At 51.9% G+C, this 25250-nt stretch overlaps 2 protein-coding genes across 2 annotated transcripts in view; both read left to right on the top strand.

Annotated features, from left to right (window-relative positions):
• The first annotated feature begins 4540 nt into the window (after positions 1 to 4540).
• On the top strand, positions 4541 to 14461 carry NENF (neudesin neurotrophic factor). The gene is made up of 4 exons (XM_006743930.3): positions 4541 to 4741; positions 12346 to 12406; positions 13154 to 13257; positions 14146 to 14461. Exons 1-4 carry the CDS (start codon positions 4565 to 4567, stop codon positions 14320 to 14322), a joined length of 519 nt encoding a protein of 172 aa, XP_006743993.2. The 5' UTR covers positions 4541 to 4564; the 3' UTR covers positions 14323 to 14461.
• Positions 5204 to 25250, top strand: part of ATF3 (activating transcription factor 3) — a 165573-nt gene continuing 145526 nt past the window's right edge. The window contains exon 1 of the mRNA XM_081824854.1: positions 5204 to 5208. The gene's annotated coding sequence lies outside the window, so the exon portion shown is untranslated. The remainder of the gene's footprint in view (positions 5209 to 25250) is intronic.

Here is a 25250-nt window from a genome sequence, read left to right as displayed (position 1 = left end):
CTTTGACCAAACTGGAAAATTACAGAGTCCCACATTTGAAGCAGATCCTAGTACAATATTTAACATGGTTTTAACAAATACAGCACTGGGCACTGGGATACAGAAACAAATGGGATACTCCCAGGTCCTTGCCCTTCTGGCTCTTCCATGCTAGAGTGGAGAAGCCATGAGCACATAAATAGAAATTTCCGTACCAGCTGTTCCCAAGTCCTCTCCTCCCATTCTGTCATGAGCACACACGAATCAGGCTTTCATCCTCTCCACTCCACTGAAACATGCTTGTCAAGGTCGCAAATGACCTCAGAGTTGTCAAATCAGATGTCCATTTCCCCATCCTCCTCTTTTTTGGATGAGTTTTGTTTTGTTTTGTTTTTTAGTATAGTTGTAACACAACGTTACATTATTTTTAGCTGTATCACAGTGATTCAATGAGTTTATAGGTTGTGCTGTGCTAACAAGTGTAGCTACCATCTGTCACCACACAATGCAATTTCAAGATCATTGATTATATTCCCTATGCTGTGCCTTTTCTTCCGGTGGCTCATTCATTCCATAACTGCATATCCCACTCCCCTTCCCCCATTTTGTCCATCCTCTCTGGCAACCGTCAGTTTGTTCTCTGTACTTATAGGTCTGATTCTGCTTTTTGTTTATTCACTTGTTTTGTTATCTATCCTCTTTCTTGATCTGTCAGCTGGCTTGGCCTCAGCTGATCCTCTCCTCCCTGTCTCCTTTCCTCCTCTGGCTTCCAGGACCCCACAGGCCTCCCCTTTGCCTCCCCTCTCACTCAAAGCTCCTTCTCAGCCTCCTTTGCTGGTTTCTCCTCATCCCCTCAGTTCTCCAAGATGGCATTCCCAAGCCAGGTCTCTGATCTCCCTTCAACTCACTCAATGGGGGCTAGTGAAATGGGCTCCTCTCTAGGCTCTTGGTTTGACTTACCATCTAGATCCCAAAGATTCTTGTTATGGGTTGAATTATGTCTTTCAAAAAGGTATGTTGAAGTCCTAACCCTTGGTACCTCCGAATGTGACCTCATTTGGAAATAGATTGTTGCAGATGTATTAGATAAAATGAGGTTATTCTAAGTAAGGTGATCCCTTCATCTATTATGACTCACGTCCTTACACAATGATGGAAGCCGATGTAAAGGTAGACATGCAGGGAGAATGCCTTGTTATGGCAACAGCAGAGAGTATAATGATGCAGCTGCCCGCCAAGCTGGCGTTAACCATTCACCTGCAGCTTACAGGTGAAAAAAACCTTTCACATAGGGCACAGACTGGCCTGTGGCTGGGTTTCCACTGAATTTAGTCAAGAGGAAGCACTGCTGGGAGATTGGAGGGGGTCAGGGCAAGGGAGAAGCCAGGGTTTTTTTTTTTTCCTTGCTCCCTGTTCCTGGCAGTGTCCCTTCCATGGTTCCAGCCCCTGATGCAAGGGCTTTTTGTGGCTCTAGCTTCAGCTAGGTGACCCAGGCCCCCAGACTCTAATACCACCTCCTCCTCCCTTCTAAGGGTAGGATGGTGTTACTCTCCTGCCGTTTCTAATCTGGTTACCTCGGGGATTCTTCTCAGCCTCCTTCATCCCCTGTGCAACCAACTGTCTTATTACAAGTCATTTTGTTTCTCTTCGAATAATTTGTATTCTCCTTGAAGGTAACTGATTCATTTGGGAAAATGAATCTGAGTTCAAGTAGGGAAGAGCAATCAGAGGAATGCCTAGAAAAATCCAAGGGCATATGAGCTTGCTATTACATCATAGATTTGTACTCAGTGTCTCAGGGACAGGAAGCTAGATCTGATCAGTAGAAATTATAGGAAGTACCTTTAGGCTCAAAGAAGTTACTAACAAATAGAACTGTAGAGAGAGAAAGGGCTCAAGCAGAGAAGTAGCACACTGTATGTCAGGGATGTTATTAAGGAACATGATGCATCAGGAAAGGGATGATATTCTATTCAAGGGCTTAGAAGGGCCTCTTCTAACCTGGAGATCCTGTGACCCAGTGTAACATAGATTCTGCACGCTGAAGCTTATACAGACTCTCACATCCATGATCATTTCTAGTTTCAGCACAATTCCATCAAGGAGGCAGGCTGGTGTGTTAGTAATACAGAAACTGAGATTCAGAGGGTTTGTGATGGATCCTGTTCAGGTCGCTGTGTACTAGAAGCTCATTCTGTTGCATGGATGAAATGTATGAAAATTTGGTGCAGTCACTGAGGGCAGGTGTAGCCTGATGGTTAAGGGAGGATGCTGGGAGGTGGCCTGCACTTGAATCTTAGCTCTACCCACCCACCTGTGACCAAGGTATTTAAAGTCTCTGTACTTCAGTTTCATTGTCTGTAAAAATGGGCAACAATACTAGTTCTTACTTCATAGAGTGAAAGCAAGGATTAAATGAGTTAATACTTGTGAAAGTGCTGAGCCAGGGCTTGGCACACAGTAAACTCTTCTTTGGTTTCCTTTGCCAGTACTCCCACCCACAAAATGTTGGCAGGACCCAAGAACTCAGTCTTTGGTCCCTCCACCTTCCTATCCACCTGCATGTCCTTGACGATCTCATCCATTCTGTGGCTTTATTTTTTTTTTAACTTTTTTATTTTGTTTTATTTATTTATTTGAGAGAGAGAGAGAGAGAGCACACGAGTGGGGATGGAGGACCAGAGGGAGGAGAAGCAGGCTCTCCGAGGAGCAGGGAGCCCAATGCAGGGCTCAATCCCAAGACACTGGGATCATGACCTGAGCCGAAGGCAGACGCTTAACCAACTAAGCCACCCAGGTGCCCCCATTCTGTGGCTTTAAATACAACCTACATGCCAAGGATTCCATGATTTATATCACTTGCCTGGAACTCTTCCTTCAAATCCAGACTCATATAGCCAACTGTCAATTTGATACTACTTTGATATCTAGGTGTTCTCAAACCGACCAAGCCTGATCTTGAGCTTCTCCCCGCAAACCTGCTCTTCTTACCATCTCTCCTTATCTCAGTAAGTGGCAACTCCATCCTTATGGTTACCAAGGCCAAAACCCTCTGGGTCATCCTTGACTGTGTTCTATCTCCCTGACCTCATGTCTCCTCTCATTTGTCAGCAAATCCTGCCAGCCACACCTTCGAAACACATCTGAGACCCACCCGCTGCTCACCACCTCCCTTGCTAGCACTCCAGGGCAAGCCACCATCACCTCTCACCTGGATTACTGGATTACTGCAGTGGCTCCCCCTGCTTTAGTCTGTCCTCAACACCACAGAGTCATTCCACTAACATTTTAACTCATTCCTCTCTTCCATTCAGTAAGCATAAAAGCCAAAATCCTTTAAAAATGAGCTGTGAGGCCCCACGAGACCTGTCCCCCACCTCCATTCCCTTTAACCCTGACCTCCCAGACGTCATCTCCCACACCTCTTCCCTCCCCTGTTCTCCAGCAAGCGGGACACTGTCCTTCCTCAACATGTATGCACCCATCTTTCCCTTTGCAGAGAATGTCCTCCCCTCCTAGCTACCTCCCTCACTCCCTATTATACAAATACCACCTTCTCAGTGGGACCTTCCCTGGTCACCCTGTTGTTTGCTTTTTTATTTTGTAAGATTTATTTTAGGGAGAGAGAGAGAGCACAAGCAGAGGGAAGGGCAGAGGGAGAGAGTCTCAAGCAGACTGCCCACCAAGCCCCGACTAGGGCTCTCCCACGACCCATGAGATCATGACCTGAACTGACTCTGAGCCCGACTCTCAACCGACTGAGCCACCCAGGAGCCCCTGGTCAGCCTATTTAAAATTGCAGCCCCCCAATGCTCTCTATCCCTTTGCCCTGCTTTATTTTTCTCCCCAGTATTCATCGCCATCTAACACACAACGGTATGCATCTGTCTATTCCGCCCATAGAATGTAAGCTCATGGAACATAAACTCCATGGGGGCGCTGATCCCTTGTTCAGCAATGTGTGCCCAGTGACCTGATACACGGAGGCCCTTATAAGTACTTGCTGAATAAATTATTGAAGGAGTCTTTGCACAAATGTTAGCCTTTATTATTTCAGTGCCGATCTGCGCCATGCCTTACCCTTTGCAAAAATCCCCTTGGGGACACAAGTGGGAAGGAAAAGAAATCCGCCAGAAGTAAAAGGGAACTTTTAAAAAGATTTTTATTTTTAAGTAACCTCTACACCCAATGTGGGGCTCGAACTTACACTCCCCCCCGCCCCCATCAAGAGTCGCACGCTCCACGACTGAGCCAGCCAGGCGCCCCAGAAGTAAGAGGGAATGAATAAAGCTGGGGTCCTGGTTTATAAATATATCTTCCTAGGTGCTGGAGTGTGGGGCTGTGTCCCCCACGTACCTACTCCAGAACTGCTGTCACATAGGTCGCTCTCTGCACAACCTCCAGTCCCAGGCCGCGGAGTCAGGCGCTCCAGCGGCGCGGTCCCGAGGGCGCGGGGGGCGGGGCGGGCGGCGGGCGCGCGCGCGGGGGGGCGGGGTTTCGGGGCCGCGGGGCAGGAGCGCGCGGGCCCCCTGCCGCCCCGGCCACCCCGCCGCCCGGCCACCCGGCCCTGCTCGGCGCGCGCACCATGGCGGGCCCCGCGTCGCGGCGGCGGTTGCGGCGGCTGGCAGCGCTGGCCCTGCTCCTGGCGCTGGCCCCGGGGCCGCCCGCAGCCTGGGCCGGGCAGGCGCCGCGCCCCGCCGAGCGGGGGCCCCCGGTGCGGCTCTTCACGGAGGAGGAGCTGGCCCGCTACGGCGGGGAGGAGGTGAGCGGACGGGAGGCCTCGGGGGGAGGCGCGGGCTCCGAGCTGGGCTCCAGGCCTGCGGGCTTCCTCTCTCCGGGCCGAAGGCCGCGCAGGAATCCGGGGAGTCCTCCCGAGTCGGGGCGCCCCGCTCAGCCTCGGCACCGAGCCCGCCCGCCCCGTCCCGCGCTGCCCCCTGCCTTCCGGCGAACTGCCCCTTTGAGACGCGTTTCGGCTGGTGATCCGTCCACGAACCTCGGAACTTTGGGGGGTTTAATGTTAGAATCAGCTGGGGGCAGACACTTCTGCCTACCCTTTGGGGTGAGTGGCGGGGGAGGGAGAGAAGGAAGTAAAACCTGTGGGGCAGGCCCAGGGATGATCCCGACTTCCCTGCACTTTGTTTTCCTGCCCCGACTCCTCAAACCCACTTTTAGTGCCTGGGCTCTTGGCTGAGCAGGAGCTGGGGGAGACGGCCGAGGGGGAGACCGGAGGTTAGAGACAAAGACACCCACCCACCCCCAACACACCCACATCAGTCAGTAGTCTGGAGGTGTCCAGGAAACTCCTCACATTCCCCCGTCCATTTGGGCTGCTGGGGTCCAGCGTGATGTCTGCGGAGAGTGGGAATAAGACGCTGCACGTCACGGCAGAAGGGCCATAACGGGGCCGATCTGGGAAGAGAGGGGGACAGTTTGATGGGGAAATCACCGTACCATAGCGTGTCAGCGTTGATGGGAACCGACGTCCTGCTTTTACACACGGGGGAAACTGAGGCATGCCACCAGCTAGGGGCAGAACGAGGAAGGGACCAGTGTCCTCTTGTTAAAATCCTCCAGCCTGGGATCCCTAACCCTTAGTTAGCTAGCCTTAGCTAGACTGGGTTTGAAAGGGGGGGCGGGGGTCAGAAACTTGGCCCTTAGGCAGTGATGGCTAGTTTGAATATCACTGTAAAGAGATGTTGGTTAGAAGCCTGAGTGGAAGAGAACACAGAAGGAGGGAGACAAGGATGTGACTAGATGTTAAGGGACACATCTTTCAGGGCCGCAGGGAAGCAGATGATACAGGATCCAGGAATCGGTGCAGAAAAGAGTTAACATAACAAGCCTACTCCCTTAGAAAGGCCTGCTGGCAAGAGTGGCTGTTGGCTGATGTCTGGAATTCCAGGGTGTTCCACACTTCCCTGACGGATGAGGGTGGCTCAATCTGGGCTCTTTATACAGTGTGTTTATGTTGAACACTGCTAGGCAGAGAGGGCCTACATGGCTAGCTGCCAGTAAAAACCTTGGGCTCTGAGTCTCTAATGGGTAGAGACTCTAATGTTCTGGGCAGAAACATCGCACACGTTTTGCTGCATGTGTTGCTCGCTGGTGGAAGAGAGCTGTGTGTGACCCCTCATGGGAGAGACAGAGCACGAGGAAATCCGCCCATGGATTCCTCTAGACTCTGCCCGTGTCCTTTTCTCTTACCATCGGACTGTGAATCCTTCTGTATGGCTGTCATAAATCTGAGCTCTGAGTACAACTGTATGCTGAGTTCTGTGAGTCCTTAAAGTGAATCTTCAAATATGGGGGCAAACTTGCAGACCCCCAGCACAGAACCCAAGAGAAGAGAGAGTGCAAGGTCGAGGGTACTTGCAGCAACAGTTTCAGGGGCTGCAGGATGAGGATGGAGGAGAGACCCTTGTTTTTTTATGCTGACATTATTGATACTTAACTAAGGGAAGCAAAGAGGGAAGCTTGAGGTGGGAACAGGTTAAGGGGAGAAATGTTTTGGGTGTCTATAGGCAGAGAGAGGAAGAGAGGTAGGAGAGGGGCCGTTGAATGCCGCTGAGTAGAGCCGTGCTGTGCTCTGACCCACCCTAGATGGTTCTGGTTTATGCCTGTTGTCTGGGAAGAATTACTAATAGCACCCCCTTCACTCTCAGAAGTGTCACTGTTTGTATAAGACATTATACGGTACCCTAGTTAGAGCTTTATACCTTTGGATCATGCCTGGCTACCGCTCCCTGTTCTTTGGGCAGGGAGTTCTTTGGAGTCTCATTTTTTTTCCATCTGTAAGATGCTTTTATCAGTCAGGGGTCCACCCGAAACAGAAACAATAGGAGATAACATATTTGGTTTATGGCAAGGAATTGGTTTATGTGATCATGGGCACTGGTCAGGCAAGCCTGAAGTCCACAGAGCAGGCCAAAAACCCCTGGGCAGTAGCTGATGCCCCAGCCCACCAGTTGAATTTCTTCTTCTACAGGGAAACCTCAATTCTGTTCTTAAGGCCTTTCAACTGATGCAGTTAGGCCCACCCAGATTATTCAGGATAATCTCCTTTATATAAAGTCAACTGATTGTAGATGTTAATCGCATCTACAGAATATCTTCATAGCAACACCCAGATACTGTAGTTGATCAAAGTTGGCATGTAAAACTGACCATCCTAATGGCCATCACAAGAGTTCCTACTCTATATAGGGGTTGTGTGAGGACTAAATGAGATGGTGATAAACAAAGTGTGTAGGATAGGCCTGCAGTAATCTTAGCATAGTAAGCCTTAATAAATCTTAGCTGCTATTTTTGTTAGCTTATTATTAAAGTTATAAGCAAGAGGCCGTATAACAGGTCCATAATCCTCTCAGGCAATTCAAAAATCAAGCTCTGAAACCAGAAGGGTTTTGTTGTTTTTTTTTAAGATTTTATTTTTAAGTAATCTCTACGCCCAACGTGGAGCTTGAATTTACAAACACAAGATCAAGAGTTGCATGCTTTACCAAATGAGCCAGCCAGGTGCCTCAGAAGGTTTTTGTTTTTGGTTTTGTTTTTTAAATAAGTCATTTAATAGCAAAACCCAACCTGCTCTGAACCCTTTTGGTAACAGAGCCTTGCCAGAACTGACATGAGTCTATTTATAATCTTTATGTGTTGTACTTAGTGTGAATATTCATGATCATGCTTTACTGTGGAAATATTCATATAATTGATTATGGGGTGCTGCCTCGGACCTCCATAGGGAAGATGAGGTGAAATTGAGGATTCTCTTTGGTTCAGAGGGGATGTCATCCTCCACCCTCCTAGTGCAACACGATTTTTGCCATCCTCAGAAAATATGTTTTCTGCCTTAATTGCTTTGGAGGATCCCAAGGGCAGAGAGGGTCACCCTGCCTGCCCCCACACCCACCTGATTTCTGGGCCTGGGACCAGATGTATGTATTAAACTTTTATGTAGCGCTCTGTCCTAACCACTTTAAAGCACCAACTCATTTAACGGCGACCATAGCCCCATGAGGTGGGTGCTATTACCGAAGTTTTTCAGAGGAGGAAGGAGGCATGGGGAGGTTAAGTAACTTGCCCAAGGTTACACAGCTAGGGAGTTATAGAGGTGAACCAGGCGCTGCTCCCTGAGGCTTGTACAAGGAAAATGAACTACCCAGAGCCCCCCTCTCCATCGCTTCAGGCAGTGGCCTGCTCCAGGGATTTACCGGTTCCAAGAAGAAGATATCAGAGTGCAAGCATGCCCGGAAATGTAGTTTGGCTTCTGGAGTTTATTTAGCGTGACTCTGGACCCCCTAGGGGGGGGCCCCTAGGCTTCACAGTTATTCTTCGGAGATGGAATTTGTCTGCACTCAGCACCAGCTCTCCTTGGAAATCTGTGCTAAGGTGGGGAGGTGGACAGGGTGACATTTGTTTTCTGCTTTTCTAAAACTTAATGATAGTGAAGAGTAAGACTGTACTTCCTCCAGAAAGATCATTCTGGACAGAAAGAGTATACAGACAGTGAAGGCAGTGGGGTAGAGATTGGTGAATAAAGAGGTGAAACCACCCTCTCTAATCATGCAGTCGAGCGACTGTAGATGTCTGGCTGTGTCAAGGAATACATTCTGCATCTTCCCCCAGTACACACACACACAATGAAAGTTCTATGAAACAATGCTTATTCTTACTATGTGTGATACACTCTGATATTTTCTATTTTCTGTTCTATTTTAAACTTTTCCTGCTTCATTAAAAAAATTGGTTAGTGGGCGCCTGGGTGGCTCAGTTGGTTGAGCAACTGCCTTCGGCTCAGGTCATGATCCTGGAGTCCCGGGATCGAGTCCCGCATCGGGCTCCCTGCTCGGCGGGGAGTCTGCTTCTCCCTCTGACCCTTCCCCTCTCATGCTGTCTCCCATTCTCTCTCTCAGATAAATAAATAAAATCTTTAAAAAAAAAAAATTGTTTAGTAAATCACTAAATCAATCCATGATGCATTAATAGGTTACCGATGCCAACTGCAATCAGAAACTAACCTGGCCTTAGACCCTCCGAGGGCCCCGTTATTTCTGCAGAAGAAAACATCGTAGCAGTTTCCCTCTTTGCCAGTGAGGACCTTTGGCTCTGTCCCTGGCCCCTGGTGCAAGGTCTGAGGTTGAAGGCCAGGGGCCTGCCTTCCTGCCTGCACCCAGGCTCCAGGCCTCTCCCTCCCGGCTGTGGAAGAGGCCCTCCTTCCACCACCCTGCTGCCTTGTCTTCCCTTCTGTGGTCATTCTCGTGGCACTGTCCTGGCCCCGCTTGACAATAGGTTGGGAGGATGGCCAGACGGTGAGGCAAGCCCGGACCCCGAGGAGAAAGGCCAGGTCTCATTTATGCAGATGGTTCCCATGGTTCCCGTCTATCTGGGTGCCTTTGACCCACCCCCTGTGTCTCACCTGGTGGTCCTGAGTCTTGTGGATGAATTTCCCAGGCCACCCTCGCCCTCTCCTGGTCCCAGGCAACTGCGCTGTCCTCGTGCTGTGTGCCCCCTGGTGGGGCAGGCCAGGGAGTGGAATGAGCTTGGGTTAGAAGGCTCCAGGCTCCAGAGACTGCTCTAATTCCCGCTGGGACTCTGGGCAAGTCTCCTAATCCCCCGGCCTGGAGAGCGGCATCTATAAAATGAAGGTGTTGGATAATCTTCAAGGCCCTTTCAGTTTTAACTTAAAATTCCTCTAGAATCCTTATCTGTCACTTGGGAATTACATTTTTTTCTATCTTTCCTTTGGGAAGATCTCCAGTCTTCTTCCACTTGGTTATCTGATTCCTCTTTGATCTTATAACTTTCAAAATCTAGGGAAGGATCCAGGTAACTAACATTTATTTCCCCAAACTGCTAAGTGCTTCATATCTCTTGCCTTGGTTAATCCTCACAACAGCCTGGTAAAGTGGATACTTTTATTACCTTCTTATTACAGAGGAGAAAACAGGCACAGAGAGGTTAAGTAATTTGCCCAAGGCAACACAGCTTATAAGCGGTGGGTCAAACCCAGGTCTGTTTGACTTGAGCATTTGTGCTTGGAACAGCCCACCATGGTGACTCCTCCTTGGGGCTCCTGCTGTTACTTCAGACCTGTTGTGCAGATAAAAAAAAACAACAACAATGGAACATCCTTCCAGGTGGATGAGAGGCTGTGGGAGCACGGTGTGAAGCTGGTGATGAGCATGTGTGTTTTTATCGTGTCTCCATGGACATTTCTATTTCAGAGTCTGCATTTCTGCTCCCAAGACTTCCACTCACCCTCTGTCTGCTCAGTTGCCACACCTCTGGGGCCTGGAAACCATGGCCACTGCTCTGCTGTCCTTGGACACCCAGCTCCACAGGCCAGGAACAAGCCCCCAGCCTCACCGCCAGCACACGTGACATTTAACCGATAAGACCATTCCTCTCTGTGGAACGCCCGTAGCACCGTTCCTTGCTACCCCTTTGCTGGGGCTTCCTCTTTGCCCTGACACCTTCAATGTATAGTTTCACGGGGAGATAAATATTTAACTGTTGAAGAAATTGAGGGTGTTAGTGATAAAATGCATGTGGTTGTATTTTATGTAGGTGAAGGTCATGTTTCTAGACACAAGAAAGGAATAACATATCAAAGGAAAAGCAACAGAATGGAAAATATGACCAAATGCCATGGGTGAAATTATAACTGTTAATATATTGTTTAAGCTGAAATAATATATAACCCCACTTGATAAGCAATTGAAGTCAAGAAATAAATAATCACAGTGAAAGAAAGGCCATTAAAAAAACAAAAAACAAACGCAGGCTGCTGGCTGATTAAACCATGCCTTTTAAAATAACCCATATTGGGGCGCCTGGCTGACTCAGTAGGTAGAACACACAACTCTTGATCTCGGGGGTGAGTTCAAGCCGCACATGGGTGTAGAGATTACTTAAAAATAAAATCTTTAAAAAAAAATTAAAATAAAATAACTCTTAGTTGAAGTGGAGCAAATGTCCACCAAGTCAGCAGAAGTTCTGGGGACTATCTGTCCGGAGCTGATAGAGAATGTAATAACCAACTGTTCACTGAGCTCCTGTGCTGGGCCCACTGTGTGCTCACGGACGCTGTGCCCTTCAGCGTGCCTGGAAGGTCAGTGGGTGTTAGCCATCTGTAATGGTTAGAGAAACTGAGGCCTGTGAAGTTATGTGACACTGAGATCCATTTCCTCGGCCAGGTCGCTTACCTTCTCTGAGCCCCAGCCCCTCTCTCTGTGAAACTTAGTCCTGAAAACTTGACCTTAAGCCCCACGAGGGCAAGAACCTTAAGGCCCATGCCTAGAGAAGACCAAGCAGTGTGCTCTTGGAGATCCAGAGATCCCTGTGCACCCAGCTCAACGCCCCCCTTCACCCCAGCCTAGGAGCTGACTGTTGGTGTCCCCGTACCCCCAGCGGGGCTGAGACAAAGGAGGCCTGGGCTTGCATGTCCCAGAACTGGAACTGTGCCAGTCGCCCCAGCCCGAGTCCACCTTGATGGAAGTTAGAAAATCCATGCCATCTACTTTTGTGTTGTTCTCTTTGGGGGGCGGGGGGAGTAGGAATTTGAAGGTAATATTTCATCCCTACGAATATAGCCAAAAATACACTATGAGACTGACTCACTGTTAGTACTTTGGGGAAACAGCATTGCTTGTATATTTCTAGCGCTGTAAATGGTTTTTTGAAGAACTGGTTAAATTTTTAATAAAAGTGATTACGTTGTTCATACACTTTGGTCCAGGAATTCCATATATTCCATGCCTCAAGGAGATAACTCACCAAATTATAAAGTAGCTTATAAAAAGATATTCATAATCCTGCCACTTATGGTTTAAGGAATTGGAAAGAACCTAAATATCCAAAATAGAAGAAGAGCTAAACCAACAGGTACACAGTATCACTAATATAAAATATAGCCGTGTAAGTGACAACCACTTTGGTTATTTCAATACATGGGAATGTTTATACGAAATAATATTACCTGTAAGAAGCAAAATATAAAATTGATCATTTATATTGATTGCTTCCATGTAGGTACATTTACCAAGATGAAAGGAAATCTGGGTTGATTTAAATAATTCACCATTGAATTTTTATCTATGCGGATTTGCTTCAGTCCCTGGGATTTTTTTTTTTCCCACAGAAAAGTATTGCCATGGGCTTGTCATGATACTTTGTCAGCTTTCCAAAGTTTGTGAGTGGACATGACATTGGGCAGGTAGGGGCAAGCTCCTGATAGGGACGAGGGAAGGCTGCTTTGTACCTTCACCCGCTGCTGTCTGCACAGCCCGTGGTGGGAAGAGATGTCACTAACTTGGTCTGGAGGAGCGGAGATCTTGGGCTCTCCCCAACAGCTTCTCTCCTGCTTTCTAGGAGGATCAGCCCATCTACATGGCAGTGAAAGGTGTGGTGTTTGATGTCACTTCTGGAAAGGGTAAGTGGCTCGGCTTTATGAATCCTTACTTCTGGGGAGCTCGGCAGCCTGAGTGGGCACTGGATGTGTGAAGAAGGGAGGGGACACTGGCCAGGTCCTTTTCCTTCAGATTGAGTTAACAATCTTTGTCAGTGTTGTACTTCCACAATGTTTTTCTAATTATGTCATGCTCCTGCTCAAAAACCTTCCATGGCTCCCTGCTGCCTATGGCACCAAATTCCAACTTGATGATTTATCATGGTTGAAGCAGTGAGAGGAAAAGTGTTGCTTTGCAAGGCGCTGGGATCATAGAACATAATAGAACATTTTAATGCCACTTCATGGTTTCTCTAGTGGTAATTACAGATGATATCATGGAGGTAGTTATGGTTCATTGTGTATCTGACACCAAACAAAAGATGTTGAACGGAGTAGACTTGGCTTCCACCAACATTTAAGAAGACTGAACATTCTTCCTATTTGCATTTTAAATATTTTTAAGAGATTGTTTTCATTCCGTATTTTTAAAAAATCACCTCTCAGTCCAGGATGTGTGACTTATTCCATATTCTGAATTAGTGGAACCCAGACTGATGGCAGGGGGTGGCTTATTGGGCTTCATGTCTTCACTGCTTCTGCTCTCCTTGGGCCTGGAGACTTCTTCAGTATTGGATTGGGTCTCAGAAGCCCCCTCCCCTGCCACGTACAGTCTCCTCACTGCTTCGCATGCACATACACACTCACGTCTTCTTTTTGTTGTTGTTGTAGAGTTTTATGGACGAGGAGCCCCCTACAATGCCTTAACTGGGAAGGACTCCACCAGAGGGGTGGCCAAGATGTCCCTCGATCCCGCAGACCTCACCCATGACACTGTGAGCCAGATTGAGCCTTTGTCAAAATGTCCCACCCCCCATTGGCCATGGCCTTTCTTACCCCTAGGCAATAGCAAAGCTTCCTAATTAGCCTGTTGATGTTCCAGTCCACTCAGTGTGACCAACTGTTTTCTTGAAATAGAGATCTTACTCTGCCACTCCTACTCAAAAACCTTCCATAACTCCCCAGTGCCCGTAGAGTCAAGTCCAAGCTCTCGTGAACTTGGTGATCAAACTCAATGATCTTCACAATTTGGCTCCAACCTGCCTTGGCAGCCCCATCCCCCTTACAGTCTGCACCCGCCACCCCCAGCCCCATAGGTTTGCTGTTGGTCTCGGACACACACTCCCCAGGCCGCTTCAGGCGTGAACAGGGTTGAGAAGCAGAGTATCCCCATGTTCATATTTCTGTGAAAGAGAAAACAGCATTGGCAAAAGCCATTTGAGGGCCTCAGTAATCCTGATGGGGGGCTGGCAGTCACCCCAGTTGCGCTCAGATGAGTCAAACTCATAAACCACAACATTACAGAAACATTTAGGAGTCAAGGAAGAGGAAGGTGTATGAATCTATAGTGGGGGGGGGTAGAGAGCCATGAAAGGGAGGTGGGTGCAGACTGCATAGAGTACCCCACCCTGCCCCAGGCCAGGTGTTCGCTGGAGTCTTGAATTTCTACATCAATCAAAGAGCAAATGGCTCCCCCCACCATCCCCCTACACGCAGACACACGGGGTTGGCTTTTGAAAAGTCAGTTGGTTAGTTGAGATACTTTTTTGCCAGCATTAGGGGTGTGGGGGGAGGAGGGCGGGGTGGAGAGAGTTCAGTGTGAGGCATGACTCACTCATCCCACCCCCCCCATCCCCCATGTTGCTTGGGCTTTTCTCCCCAAGACGGGCCTCACGGCCGAGGAGCTGAAATCCCTGGACAACGTCTTCACCAAAGTCTACAAAGCCAAGTATCCCATCGTGGGCTACACGGCCCGGAGGATTCTCAATGAGGACGGCAGCCCCAACCTGGACTTCAAGCCTGAAGACCAGCCCCATTTTGACACAAAAGACGAGTTTTGATGTTCCATCCCGGGGGCGGGGGTGGTGTTCCTGATTGGGGGGGTGGCAGGGAGACCCTCAGCTGCCAAATCTCCTGCAAAACAGGCTGCCCGAGCCTCTGGGCACCCGGACCCAAATAAAGCAGACGTTCAACCCGGAACCCTGAATGCCTGTTACTGTCCTTGGTCGAGTGTTCTGTCGCCGTGGCATCCCGCCCGCACACCAGCCAGGCTGGTAAGGATGGCGGAGCGGGCAGCCCCCCCTGGGTCACTGTTCACTCTCTGGGCAGTAGAACTACAAGTGACTTACTTCCTCTTAGATTTCTATTTTCCTGTACTTGCCAGATTTCCTGTGACCACGTTTACTTTAGAATGAGCATAAAAATAACCTTTGTATTTTCACAAGGGAAGAGTTCTTCCCCACATGCCCTCTCCTTGAAGCCTCCTCTGCTCGACGGGATGGGGCAGCCTTGTGCGTGGGCTGCCCCTTCACAGTCCTGCCTTCAGTGTCCCCATCCATGAGGGGCCATCCCTAAGATGGCAGGAATGGGGAAGATGCGCAGGAGCGGCAGGGGATGGTGAAAGGGGTGTTAGAGGGGCTGACTTGGCACTACCACCAGGAGAGTGACCGCGTGACTCGGCTTCAGCCCCATCAGCGGCTGGGAAGTGGTGCCAAGGGCCGTGTGGCCAGGGCCCGGCCTGGAGGTCATCCCAAGCATGGTAAAGCCCATGCAACACACTGGACTCAGGTCAGATTTCATAAGGATTTCATCCCTTTTGAGGGGGGATTTAGTTCCCTCTAAGGGACATTGGCCATGTGTGAAGGCATTTTTATATTTTTGGTTGTCACAGCTGTAGGATTCTACTGGTGTCTAGTGTTAAACATCCTACAATGCACAGGACAGCCCTCCCTCCCCGGACAAAGAATTATCTGGCCCAAAAAGTCACATGTGCGGAGGTTGAGAAACCCTGCGTTAAACTCATCCTGGAAATTTTAGAGTAGAGATGAATTTCTTTGACATAAAATAAATAGCAACTACTCCCAAGAGAGAATTTTTACATCAAGCAGAAGAATCTCCTAAGGTGACTATTCAAAATGCTGATTCTGGGTCCCACCCCCAGGGCTCATGATTCTGTATTTCTAGAACATGGCCTGGGAATTGCATTTTTAGTGAGCACCCCACCCCCCTGGGGAGACTGTGATATGGATGGGCTCAGATATACTTTGAGAAATACTACCTTCTGCCTCACCCTTCACCTCAGGGAGAACCCAGCCAGAGCCTTGCTGAGGACCAGGTTTGACCTCTACCTTATTCTTTTGTGTGTCCAGACTCGAGATTCTCCTGGTGCACTCCTGGGTCCCACTCAGAAGCTGGGAGCTTGGTGGCCACCCACCCAAGAGTAAAGGGCCTGGAACTTATCAGACAGGACCCTCTGGCCTGGAATTCAGAAAGTCCTTCATGTGGCCAAGGTAGTCTGTACTGGGACATGTGGCCCCAAAACGAATGATGTGTGAGAGCCTACAGATGGTTACAAGTCCTTGGAAATACCTGAGAGAGGACTTCTTTTACTTAACACTGCCCACTTCCCTGCATCATCAGGCAGTGAGAGGGGCAGGATTCCCTTCCTTAGAGCCTAGTCTGCAGGGTGGGAACTTTCCAGGACCACTGTTTTCCCCACTTCCCTCTCCCCCTTGATGGCCCCCCATCAAAGCATAGTTTTCCCTCAGGGCCTCGGGCTCCCCACTCCTGGGGCAGTTCTGCCCACTTCGCTGCCCCACACCCCAGCAAGGGGCTTCTCTGAATCAGAATGCCTCTCATTTAGAGATTCTGGAACAGAGCACACAGGAACCTGGGCAGCCCAAAGAGGCTCCACACAAGGTGGGCGCAGCTCAGGGAAGGGAAACCTGCTGGCCTGGGGATCGGCATCATGGCGTGTCTGCAGGACCCAAAGCCTGCTGCCCCATTTACCCCTGCTCCCCTACTCCCACACTGGCTTGTCATGTTTTCTTTGCTTTCAAGGCTTCTATCTTTACAAGACTCTGTTTTGACCCACCTCCGGGGTCCCTTATAACGTAGTACTCACCTACTTATTGCCTACTTATGAGCCTGTCTCCCCCAAACAGGAGAACCTTGAGGGCCCAGCACAGACACTCATTGACGTGGCCAACCTTGCTGGACTTTGCACTGAAAGCCCTGCATCCCAGGAAACTCATCGGTCAGGAGCAAACCTGGGGGACCAAACTGTGCCAACCACTGAGACCAGGCCTCCTCCCAGGGGAGGGGCTCCAGGCATCACGGGGAGGCCTTGTGCCAGCTTGGGATGAAGAAGGAAGAGAGGAGCTATGATTCTTTACCCAGGAGACGAGAAAGCTGAAGGAAAGGCAATGGGAGAGTGGACAGGGGTTGGGTTCTTAACCAGGCCCCATACAAGTTCAAGTTCAACCTCTCAGAGCGGACACTCCACGCCTGGTCTACAGTAGGTGCCCTCGCATCAGAGTGTTGTTGGTACTGACATGATTGGTTAATTCCTTTCCGAAATCTAAGTTCCTTCCACGAGGTGCAGCCCATCCATGGCCTCTCTTAGGGGACACACAGCAATCTTGCTTCATGTTCCCTGTGCCCTGGAGTGCTGCTCACTTCCCGCCCTCTCTGTGCTCCCGGGCCTGCAGCTGACGGGATCTTCCTCCCAAGCAGGTGGCACAAACCAGCTCCCTTACATATCAGGGAAGAAGGGGCTTAAAGGCTTAAAGGCAGGAAACAGGGCCCTGAAGCAAGGAGCCCTGTTCTCCATTTAGAAAATAAGACCACCAAGTCTTGAATGTTCCAGAGGGGTGAGTGCCGGAGCTGACCAGCAGCCCAGGTCCTAGAGATGAGGTCATGCAGAGGGCATCTGGCCCACGCCCCAGCCTGACCCTGGATGGGAAGGCCTCCAGACTCAGACCCCTCCGTCCTTCTTTACACTTCTGCTTCAGGGCGGCTCCTCGCCCCATCATTAGCTTCTAGGAGAAAAGCTAAGGTCTGAATAAAGCAACCTCACCCTCTGCATTGGCTTCCTTCAAAAGGCTGCTTCTCAAAGCCCCAATCTCCAAAAAGCATGGCCTGCTGGGGGCACTGTCCTTTCCTGAGGTGCTTCTGCAAGGGGCTGAAGCTGGAAATCCATGCCTAGAGCCCAGTCTCCACCAGGCAGAGAGTGTTCTGACCCCGGGGCCCTCCCCAGGGATCACTGTGATTACTAGAGACCACCTACAGGGCCCGGCTCTGAAAGATGGCAGCTTTGAGGGCACAAAGGCCTGCTTTAAACAGGCCTGAAACTGCACAGGCTTTTCCAGAGAGGCCAGGCAGGCTCCCTCCGGTCGGTGGGGAAACTGGCCAGGCAGATGTCCACCTAGGACATCACATGTAAACACCGCCTTGACAATTATTTAATACCACGACATGTTGCTCACCTTTCGTGCTCCAGTTCTCAGCCTGTTGGCCCAGCACGTGTTGCGTAATCTCTCAGTGCCAAGTTCAGCGTTTTCCCCTGGGCTCCTCGGCCAAGCGAGCCGTCTAAGGCATTCTAGGGCATTCCAACTGGCAAGGGGAAGGAGTGAACGTTCCCCACCCCTGGAGCAACCCTCCACCAATAGGGGCTGGAGTCTGCCGACCACTCCCATGCCCTGAGGCTCATTGTGCAGACTCCCGAGAGGGTCTCAGGTGGTGCTGAGCCCCAGCTGCACACGGTGGTGATCAGCTCAGTAATACTCCCTTGAACTGGCTGAGCGTCCCTCCCCGTGCCATTCCCCTCAGTCCCCTGAGCCTCAGCCCAAGGATCATTTCCCGAATGTGTGTCCCTGCACACAAGCCCCTACCCAGCAGGGGCACAACCCAGGGTAAGTCACAACTTGACTTCCTCAGACACCAACGTGGTCCCCTTATGCCAAACTCAGGTTTACTAGTAACATCTTACACACGTGAGCACTTTGCAGTTTACAAAGTCTCGTTCCCGTGACTACAGCTGTATAAGTCATTACCTCCAGAACTTACCCGTGTGAAAAGGCTACTCCCCGTGCTCAGAGATTCGGTGGGTCAGTGACTCTGGGAGAGTGCAGCGGGGACGCTAGTCCGTCCCTGCGGTCTGGGATCCCTGCTGTCTGGGGCCTCCACTGGAATGATGAAGCCTCACATTTCCAGGGGGTGGAGCCGGTCATGGGCGAGGAGCTCCATTCCTCTCTGCGCGTGACTTCTCATGGCCCAGGGGCTGGGCTGGCTTCCTTTTACGACCCCTCCTCTAGTGTCAGGCAGCGTCACCTGCACTCTTCATGGCAGCCACGAAGTCCCGCCCAGGGTCAAGGCACACCAGGTCGATTTCGGAAAATATGACCCACCACAGGTCCCTTGCACATGATCTCATTAGATTCCTACAGAAGAAACTGCATCTTGGGGCGCCTGGGTGGCTCAGTTGGTTAGGCGACTGCCTTCGGCTCAGGTCATGATCCTGGAGTCCCGGGATCGAGTCCCGCATCGGGCTCCCTGCTCGGCAGGGAGTCTGCTTCTCCCTCTGACCCTCCTCCCTCTCATGCTCTCTGTCTCTCATTCTCTCTGTCTCAAATAAAAAAAAAAAAAAAAAGAAACTGCATCTTGTTCTCAGGTTTCCGGTGTTCAGCTTGATTGCCCGGCACCTGGCAAGTGTGCAGTACGTTGCTTTCGTCTTGTGGAGAGAGACAGGTTTTAGGGTCAGCCTGACTTGGGTAGGAGTCCCGATTTCATTGCTTACCGCCTCTATAATCCCCGGCAAGTTATTTAGCTTCCCAGAGCCTCAGTTTCCCAATGTTTAAAACGAGAGCCCAGGGGCCCCTGGGTGGCTCAGTTGTTGGGTGCCTGCCTTCGGCTCAGGTCGTGATCCCAGGGTGCTGGGATCAAGCCCCGCATCGGGCTCCCTGCTCAGCAGGAAGCCTGCTTCTCCCTCTGCCACTCCCCCTGCTTGTGTTCCCTCTCTCGCTGTGCCTCTCTCTCTGTCAAATAAATAAATAAAATCTTTAAGAAATAATAGTAATAGGGGCGCCTGGGTGGCTCAGTCGTTAAGCGTCTGCCTTCGGCTCAGGTCATGATCCCAGGGTCCTTGGATCGAGCCCCGCATCGGGCTCCCTGCTCGGCGGGAAGCCTGCTTCTCCCTCTCCCACTCCCCCTGCTTGTGTTCCCTCTCTTGCTGTCTCTCTCTCTCTTTCTCTCTCTCTGTTGAATGAGTGAATAAAATCTTTAAAAAACAAACAAACAAAACCCACGAGAGCCCAAATGCCCATTTCTCGAGGCTGGTGCTAGCACTGGGTATGTCGTATTGGAATGTGCCGAGCAGATTCCTAACACCTGATGGGTGCCTACTTTATCTCTGCTTCTTCCCCTCCATTCCATTCCACCCCCACCTCAGGACTGAACCCTTCTTGGACTTCCCAGCAGGTTCACAGACGGACATGAGAAGAAATCCTCAGTTATGCGTCCAGGGTCAGGGCCACGGGCTGGGGTAGCAGTCAGGGTGACTAGCTTCAGCACACTCTCTTCCCCTCCCTGGATACTTGCTGCTCAGCCCAGAACTTCGAGCAGTGACCCAGCTCCCCTGATGGCACCTCCCTCCCACAGTTCAGGCTCTTTGGTTTCTCGGATGCCCTGGAGATTCTCCCAGAGTCCCAAGGGCTGCGGGGAAAGCTGACCACCTCCCCCGAGAGTATTGCCTGGATGGCAGTCTTGCTGCCAGAGGCCTAATATCAGGTGTGCCCAGGTGTGCGCACTGTGGTGCAGCCCGTCCCACCCACCCTACCCGATGGTTTTTGTGCCTGCCTACCGTTCACCTCCGCTGGGGTTGGGCCCTACCTCACACTCGAGAAGTTAGGTGACTTCCGTTCCAGAAGATGCCTTACTCACAATGTCCCCTGGGCCCTTGCACATGCTGTTCCCTCTGCCTGGAATGCTCTTCCAACTAACTGCCTACTCTATTACTTCCCTTTTACCCGCATCACCTACAAAACCTTATCCTGGCTTAGATATCACCTCATCAAGGAAGCTTTCCCGGACCCCTCCCTGCCAAGATGGCACCCCGAATCGGCACTGATCCTGCTGCCCCATAACTGTGTTTTCATTTGTCTGTCTGTCCACCACCCTGGGGCCCCACCATAACGCCCACCCCCTGACCAAGGTCTCCAGCGGAGCCTGCCGGGCATCACCTCCTCCTGGACCAACCATGCCTGAGCCTTTCCAAAGCCTTGTCATGTGGGCAACATACAAAAATAGTAAGTGGTTCCCCTGGCAACCACCACAGCAGATGGTAACCAGCACGGACAGTCTTGGAAAGCCTTGAGGCCGGGAGGAAAAGAAAGCCCACTCCGACTGGTAGCTATCCTGTCTGGGCCGGGCAGGGGGCCATCTGAGCTGCCTCTCCTCCCCTCTTGGCTTCTTGGAGACCACCTGCTCTGAAGCCCAAAGGGGAAAACTGGGCTGGAGGAGTTGCCCATCTGCCCACATTATGCATCTCTGCCAGTCCCTGTGTTGCTGCGCCTGTCCCCTCCCGGTGGGGTCAGTGGCTGTCCTGCCCTATCCAGATGAGGCTGCCACCAGGAAACTCAGTCTTGCTGCCAGAGGCCTCATTTCAGGGATGGCCACTGTGCCAAGCTCGTCCCAGGCCTCACCTGGAGCGTCTGGGTCTCCGCCCAAATCTTGGGCCCCCTGGCTCTGGGCCCTCCCCGCCCCCCTCCAGCCAGGCCCACAGCCTTGTTGGGGCCAGCCTTCCCCCACGGCTCAGTCTCGCCCCGCCTGAGCCCTGCTCCTGTCCCCGCCCAGCTCCCCTCTAGGATGAGTACGGGGCTTGGGGCTCCATGGGCTAAGGTCCAGGAGGCCCCTGGAGGGTGGGAGTCAGGGTGTGGGAGCTGCGGAGGGTGCCAGAGAGGAGAACGGAACAGCACTGCGGCGGGTGAGGCCAGAGGGAGCTGCAAACTGTCCGTGGGCAGCTGGGCTCTAGTAGAAGCGCCCAGAGGGAGAACCAGCAGCTGAGAGGGCGCAGGGGAGGTGGGATGTGGAATGAGCCGCTGAGGGGTCCCCAAGGGAAGCCCCAGGTTTCCAGGGGCGGGTGGTGGGTGTGGCCCTCCTGGGCGCTGGCCTGGACCGTCGTGCTCTCCTCCCTGTTTGTGACAGAGCCAGCCGTTGGCTCCCCGTCTCATCCCTCCTGCTCCTGGAACAGTGACCTTGCCGCATCCTCCTGGCTGTGGACACCCCCACGCCGCAAGCCCACCCCTGGACTCGCCCCTCGCCGCTGCCCCCGCCCCCTGCCCCCTCCGCCCACTCACCCCGCTACTTCATGGGGCTGCAGGCCTCTTGCCCGGGTCCCCTGCCCTGTCGGTGACATGGCAAACGTCGCACTTGATGGGCTACACAGGAGCCACGTGCCGCACCACTTATCCGCTACTTCATTGGGCCCTCTGGGAGGACGTGCTAACGTTCCACACGACAAACTGGGTGTCGGGAAGAACAAGTAACGGCCGGGGAAACCACACCGCGGATGCGGATGGGTCCTGGAGCAGGGATTCCAACACAAGTGGGCCTTGCACCCTGGGCTCCTCCCACCCTCACTCACCCTGAGCACTGAGTCGGCCAGGGAAGGCCCACCCCAGGGCAGGTGGAGCTCAGAGGCAGCAGGCTGGTCTGGTGGCAGAGACTCTGAAATCCTTGAGGTTCTCTTGAAAGGGACTCCTCTGGGCTAAGGATGTGTGGTACAGGGTTGGGGCACTGAGCCCCCTGGCATCACCCAGAGGGAGGCGGTGGGATCCCGGCCCACCTGCGGGAACTCACAGCCTGACGGTGGCAGCCACAAGCCACCCCAGGCACAGAAGAGGCGAATAGTGGCCATGAGACCAGCGATGCCCACATGAAGGGCAGCTGAGCCATGGCTGGGGGCCGCTAGGGCTCATGTCTCCATATTCCTGGTGCCACTGCCCAGGGCCCTGAGGTAAGGGTTTGACCTCAGCATTGAGCAGCCTCTCACTAGCTGGATCCCAGAAATACAGCTGTTCCCTTTCTGCCTGAACCCTCTCAGCCCCTCTTTCCCATTTAGTCATGACCTTCCCCTTAACCATCAGCCATAACCCTCTCTCTGGTCCCCACCACCGCATCCTGTCTCACCATACCCTTGAAGCTCAGGCAGTCTCCTTTCCACAGCGTATTAATTTCACCAGATTTCACATATCCATTCACCCACCAAGCATATGCGTACTTCATGCCCACTATGTACCCAGCACTATGCGAGGTCTTGGGGCTGGGGTAGGGTATGAAGCCAGGAAAATAAATGCAAGGACTGTCCTTGCTCTTAGGGGTCTCCAAGGAAGAGAGCGGTGGACTGAGTTGCAAAGAGGTTTCCCTAGCCCCAGGAGCTGCTGATCTGCGGGGACCCCAGCCACAGGGTCCTGAGCGTGACAAGGTGGGGGCATGAGGTTGCAGAGGGATGTTGGGATTTTCATGGAAACGTTTAGCCCACCCATGACCACTTGCATGGGACGACAGTGCCTCCTGGTGGTTGCTTTGTGGAACTCTCCAGCAGCTGTTTTTGTAAAGCCCAGGGGATTAAGCTCTCCTCAAGAACTTCTATTTTTGGTTCCCAATATTTCCATAACAAAATGCTAACAGGAGCAACCAGAGGGCTTCGCAAAGGGCTCGGAGCGGCACTGCTGAACTCCCGTGATCATCAGCTATCTGCTCTCCAGGGCTCAGATCTGCTTTTTGTTCTCAGGTGCAGGCCTCTCTTCCATGGGGTTTGACCGAAGGGTCCCACGGCAGTGGCCGTCTGTTCTCTGTGTCGAGTCTGGCCTCAGAGGGAATGCTGTGTGCACATTCAGCGTGACATGTTGGAAAGAACACTGGGTCCAGGATCAGGAGGCTTGGATGCTCGCCCCACGTCAGCCGCTAACTCGCGGTGAGAAAATAATCACCATAAGAGCTGTATTTATTCAGTATTTACTGAGTCAGCCATTGCAACAGGAGCTTTATGCACGTTGATCCTCACAACACACCTCTGAGGTTGGGGCTATTATTTCCATTGTAGAGGTGAAGAAATCAAGGCACAGAGAGGTTAAGTAACTTTCCCAAGCTCACAGTGTGTGGCAGTGCGGACTCAGGCTCACGTTTCTGGAGACCCCCTATGCTCCACTGGATTATGGACCTAAAAGAATCAGAAACTAGTGGCAGGATCCACAGAGTGGTGTTTTCAGATGTTCCCCAGGTGACGGCGATGTGGAGCCGTCTTCGGAATCAATGGAGCCTTGCCTGCTCTGGCATTCAGTGAGCCCAAGGCCATCGGGGGCTCAGGAGGCGAAGTTATGATGAGGGAGGGTTAGGCCCTAATCCCCATGGGTGTACAGCAGAAACCACACAGAGGGCAGAGAAGTCCTCCTGCCTGCCATCCTGTCAACCTGTCAACCTGGAAGTGGAGAGCGATTGCCTTCTACAACATTCTTCTCAGTGTTAGGCCACATATACTGCTAATTCATAGATCCACCACCCATCAGTTTATCACAACTCATCTAGAACCATTTTTTTAGAGAGACAGAGAGCGAGCGAGCACGCGAGTGGTGGGGAGGGGGCAGAAGGAGAGAGAATCTCAAGCAGACTCCCTGCTGAGTGTGGAGCCCTACCTGGGGCTCGATCTCACGACCCTGAGATCATGACCTGAGCCAAAGTTGGATGCTTAACCGACTGAGCCACCCAGGCGCCCCATCTAGAGCCATTTTATATTTTTAAGTTGATGCATTTGACAAACTCCTATTGAGACCTACTGTGTGCCAGGCACTGGCCTAGGTCCTGAGTCCGCAGTGGTGAAGGAAGCCAGCATGGCCCTGCCCTTGTGAGTCTGCTCTCTAGAGGAGACAGGCAATAAACACACGATTCTAAAAAACGGAATTGCACGCCATGACACGTGCTCTGACCGGAATGACAACACACGGCGATGGAGAACAACACGGTGGCAGGGGCCCTAATTAGACCGAGTGGGCTGGGAGATCCCCCTGAGGAGGTGACATTTAAACAGAGACCAGAATCGCATTTTTAGCTTATACCTTCCATTGGTAAAGGAGCTGCCCTGGGTTCACTGCGTGAGGAGCGATACAGCGCAGAGCACTTTTCTCCGAGCTCCTGGGATCCCCGTGCGGGACCGTGGGGCCGGCACTGACACGTTTTCTCTGCCGGATCGCCAGATGTCCCTCTAGAGATGAAGGAGTCTGAGCTTCCTTTTGACAGAAGATCTCAAAGCAGGGGCTGTTTGGGGGTGGGGAGGTAATGGGGCCCAGGGCCTGGCAATTCAGAAATCAGAGAGGTCCCCGGCAGCTCTGACACGCCCGGGGCAGGACTCACAATCCAGCCTGCAGGGAGGGAGCTTGGGGTCTGTGTCTGCCACCCCCCGCCCAACACACACACACACACGTGCATGAGAGCAGACTCCAGCTCCAGCTCAGGAGTGTGCTCATCTTCTCATCTCCCTTCCGTGGTGCTGGAGCTGACACTGGGCAGACGTCTCCCTCCAGCCTTTGCCATCGGCTGCCTGTTAGACTGTGCCAGTAGGAGGCGCCAGAGGGCGCTGGAAAGCGGACGGGACACCTGCCGCCCCGTTTACCTCCTGAAGTATTTCTTCACCCCAGCAGCAACTGACTCCAGTTTGCAGTTTTCCAACACTTGGGAAACTTTGTCACCCCTCACCCACCCCAGAGACGTCAACACCGGCTGGCACGCGTCCCCACCTCTGATGCCCGGGTCTCAACCCATGCAGGGAGCGTCCCTGTTTCCCTTTGTTGCCTCGCTCTGGGGTGGCGGTGTTTCCTGCAGTTGCCACCTCCGTGACACATTTTTGGCATTCTCTGACGTTAGTGTCAGGTGGCCCAAACCATTTTCTGGCCTTTGGGGGCCTTTTGTGTCAGAGTGAACTCAGGGAAGGAGGACA

This window comes from Leptonychotes weddellii, chromosome 6 (genome assembly GCF_054177405.1).
Source record: "Leptonychotes weddellii isolate Sample4059 chromosome 6, ASM5417740v2, whole genome shotgun sequence".
NCBI lineage: Eukaryota > Metazoa > Chordata > Mammalia > Carnivora > Phocidae > Leptonychotes > Leptonychotes weddellii.
This window is presented reverse-complemented; position numbering and strand designations above follow the sequence as displayed.

Excerpts from the sequence above, each read along its gene's own strand:
- NENF (XM_006743930.3), top strand. The coding sequence starts at position 4,565 with ATGGCGGGCCCCGCGTCGCGGCGGCGGTTGCGGCGGCTGGCAGCGCTG. Across the intron at positions 4,742-12,345 it reads CCCGCTACGGCGGGGAGGAG|GAGGATCAGCCCATCTACAT; the intron begins GTGAGCGGACGG and ends CCTGCTTTCTAG. Across the intron at positions 12,407-13,153 it reads TGATGTCACTTCTGGAAAGG|AGTTTTATGGACGAGGAGCC; the intron begins GTAAGTGGCTCG and ends TTGTTGTTGTAG.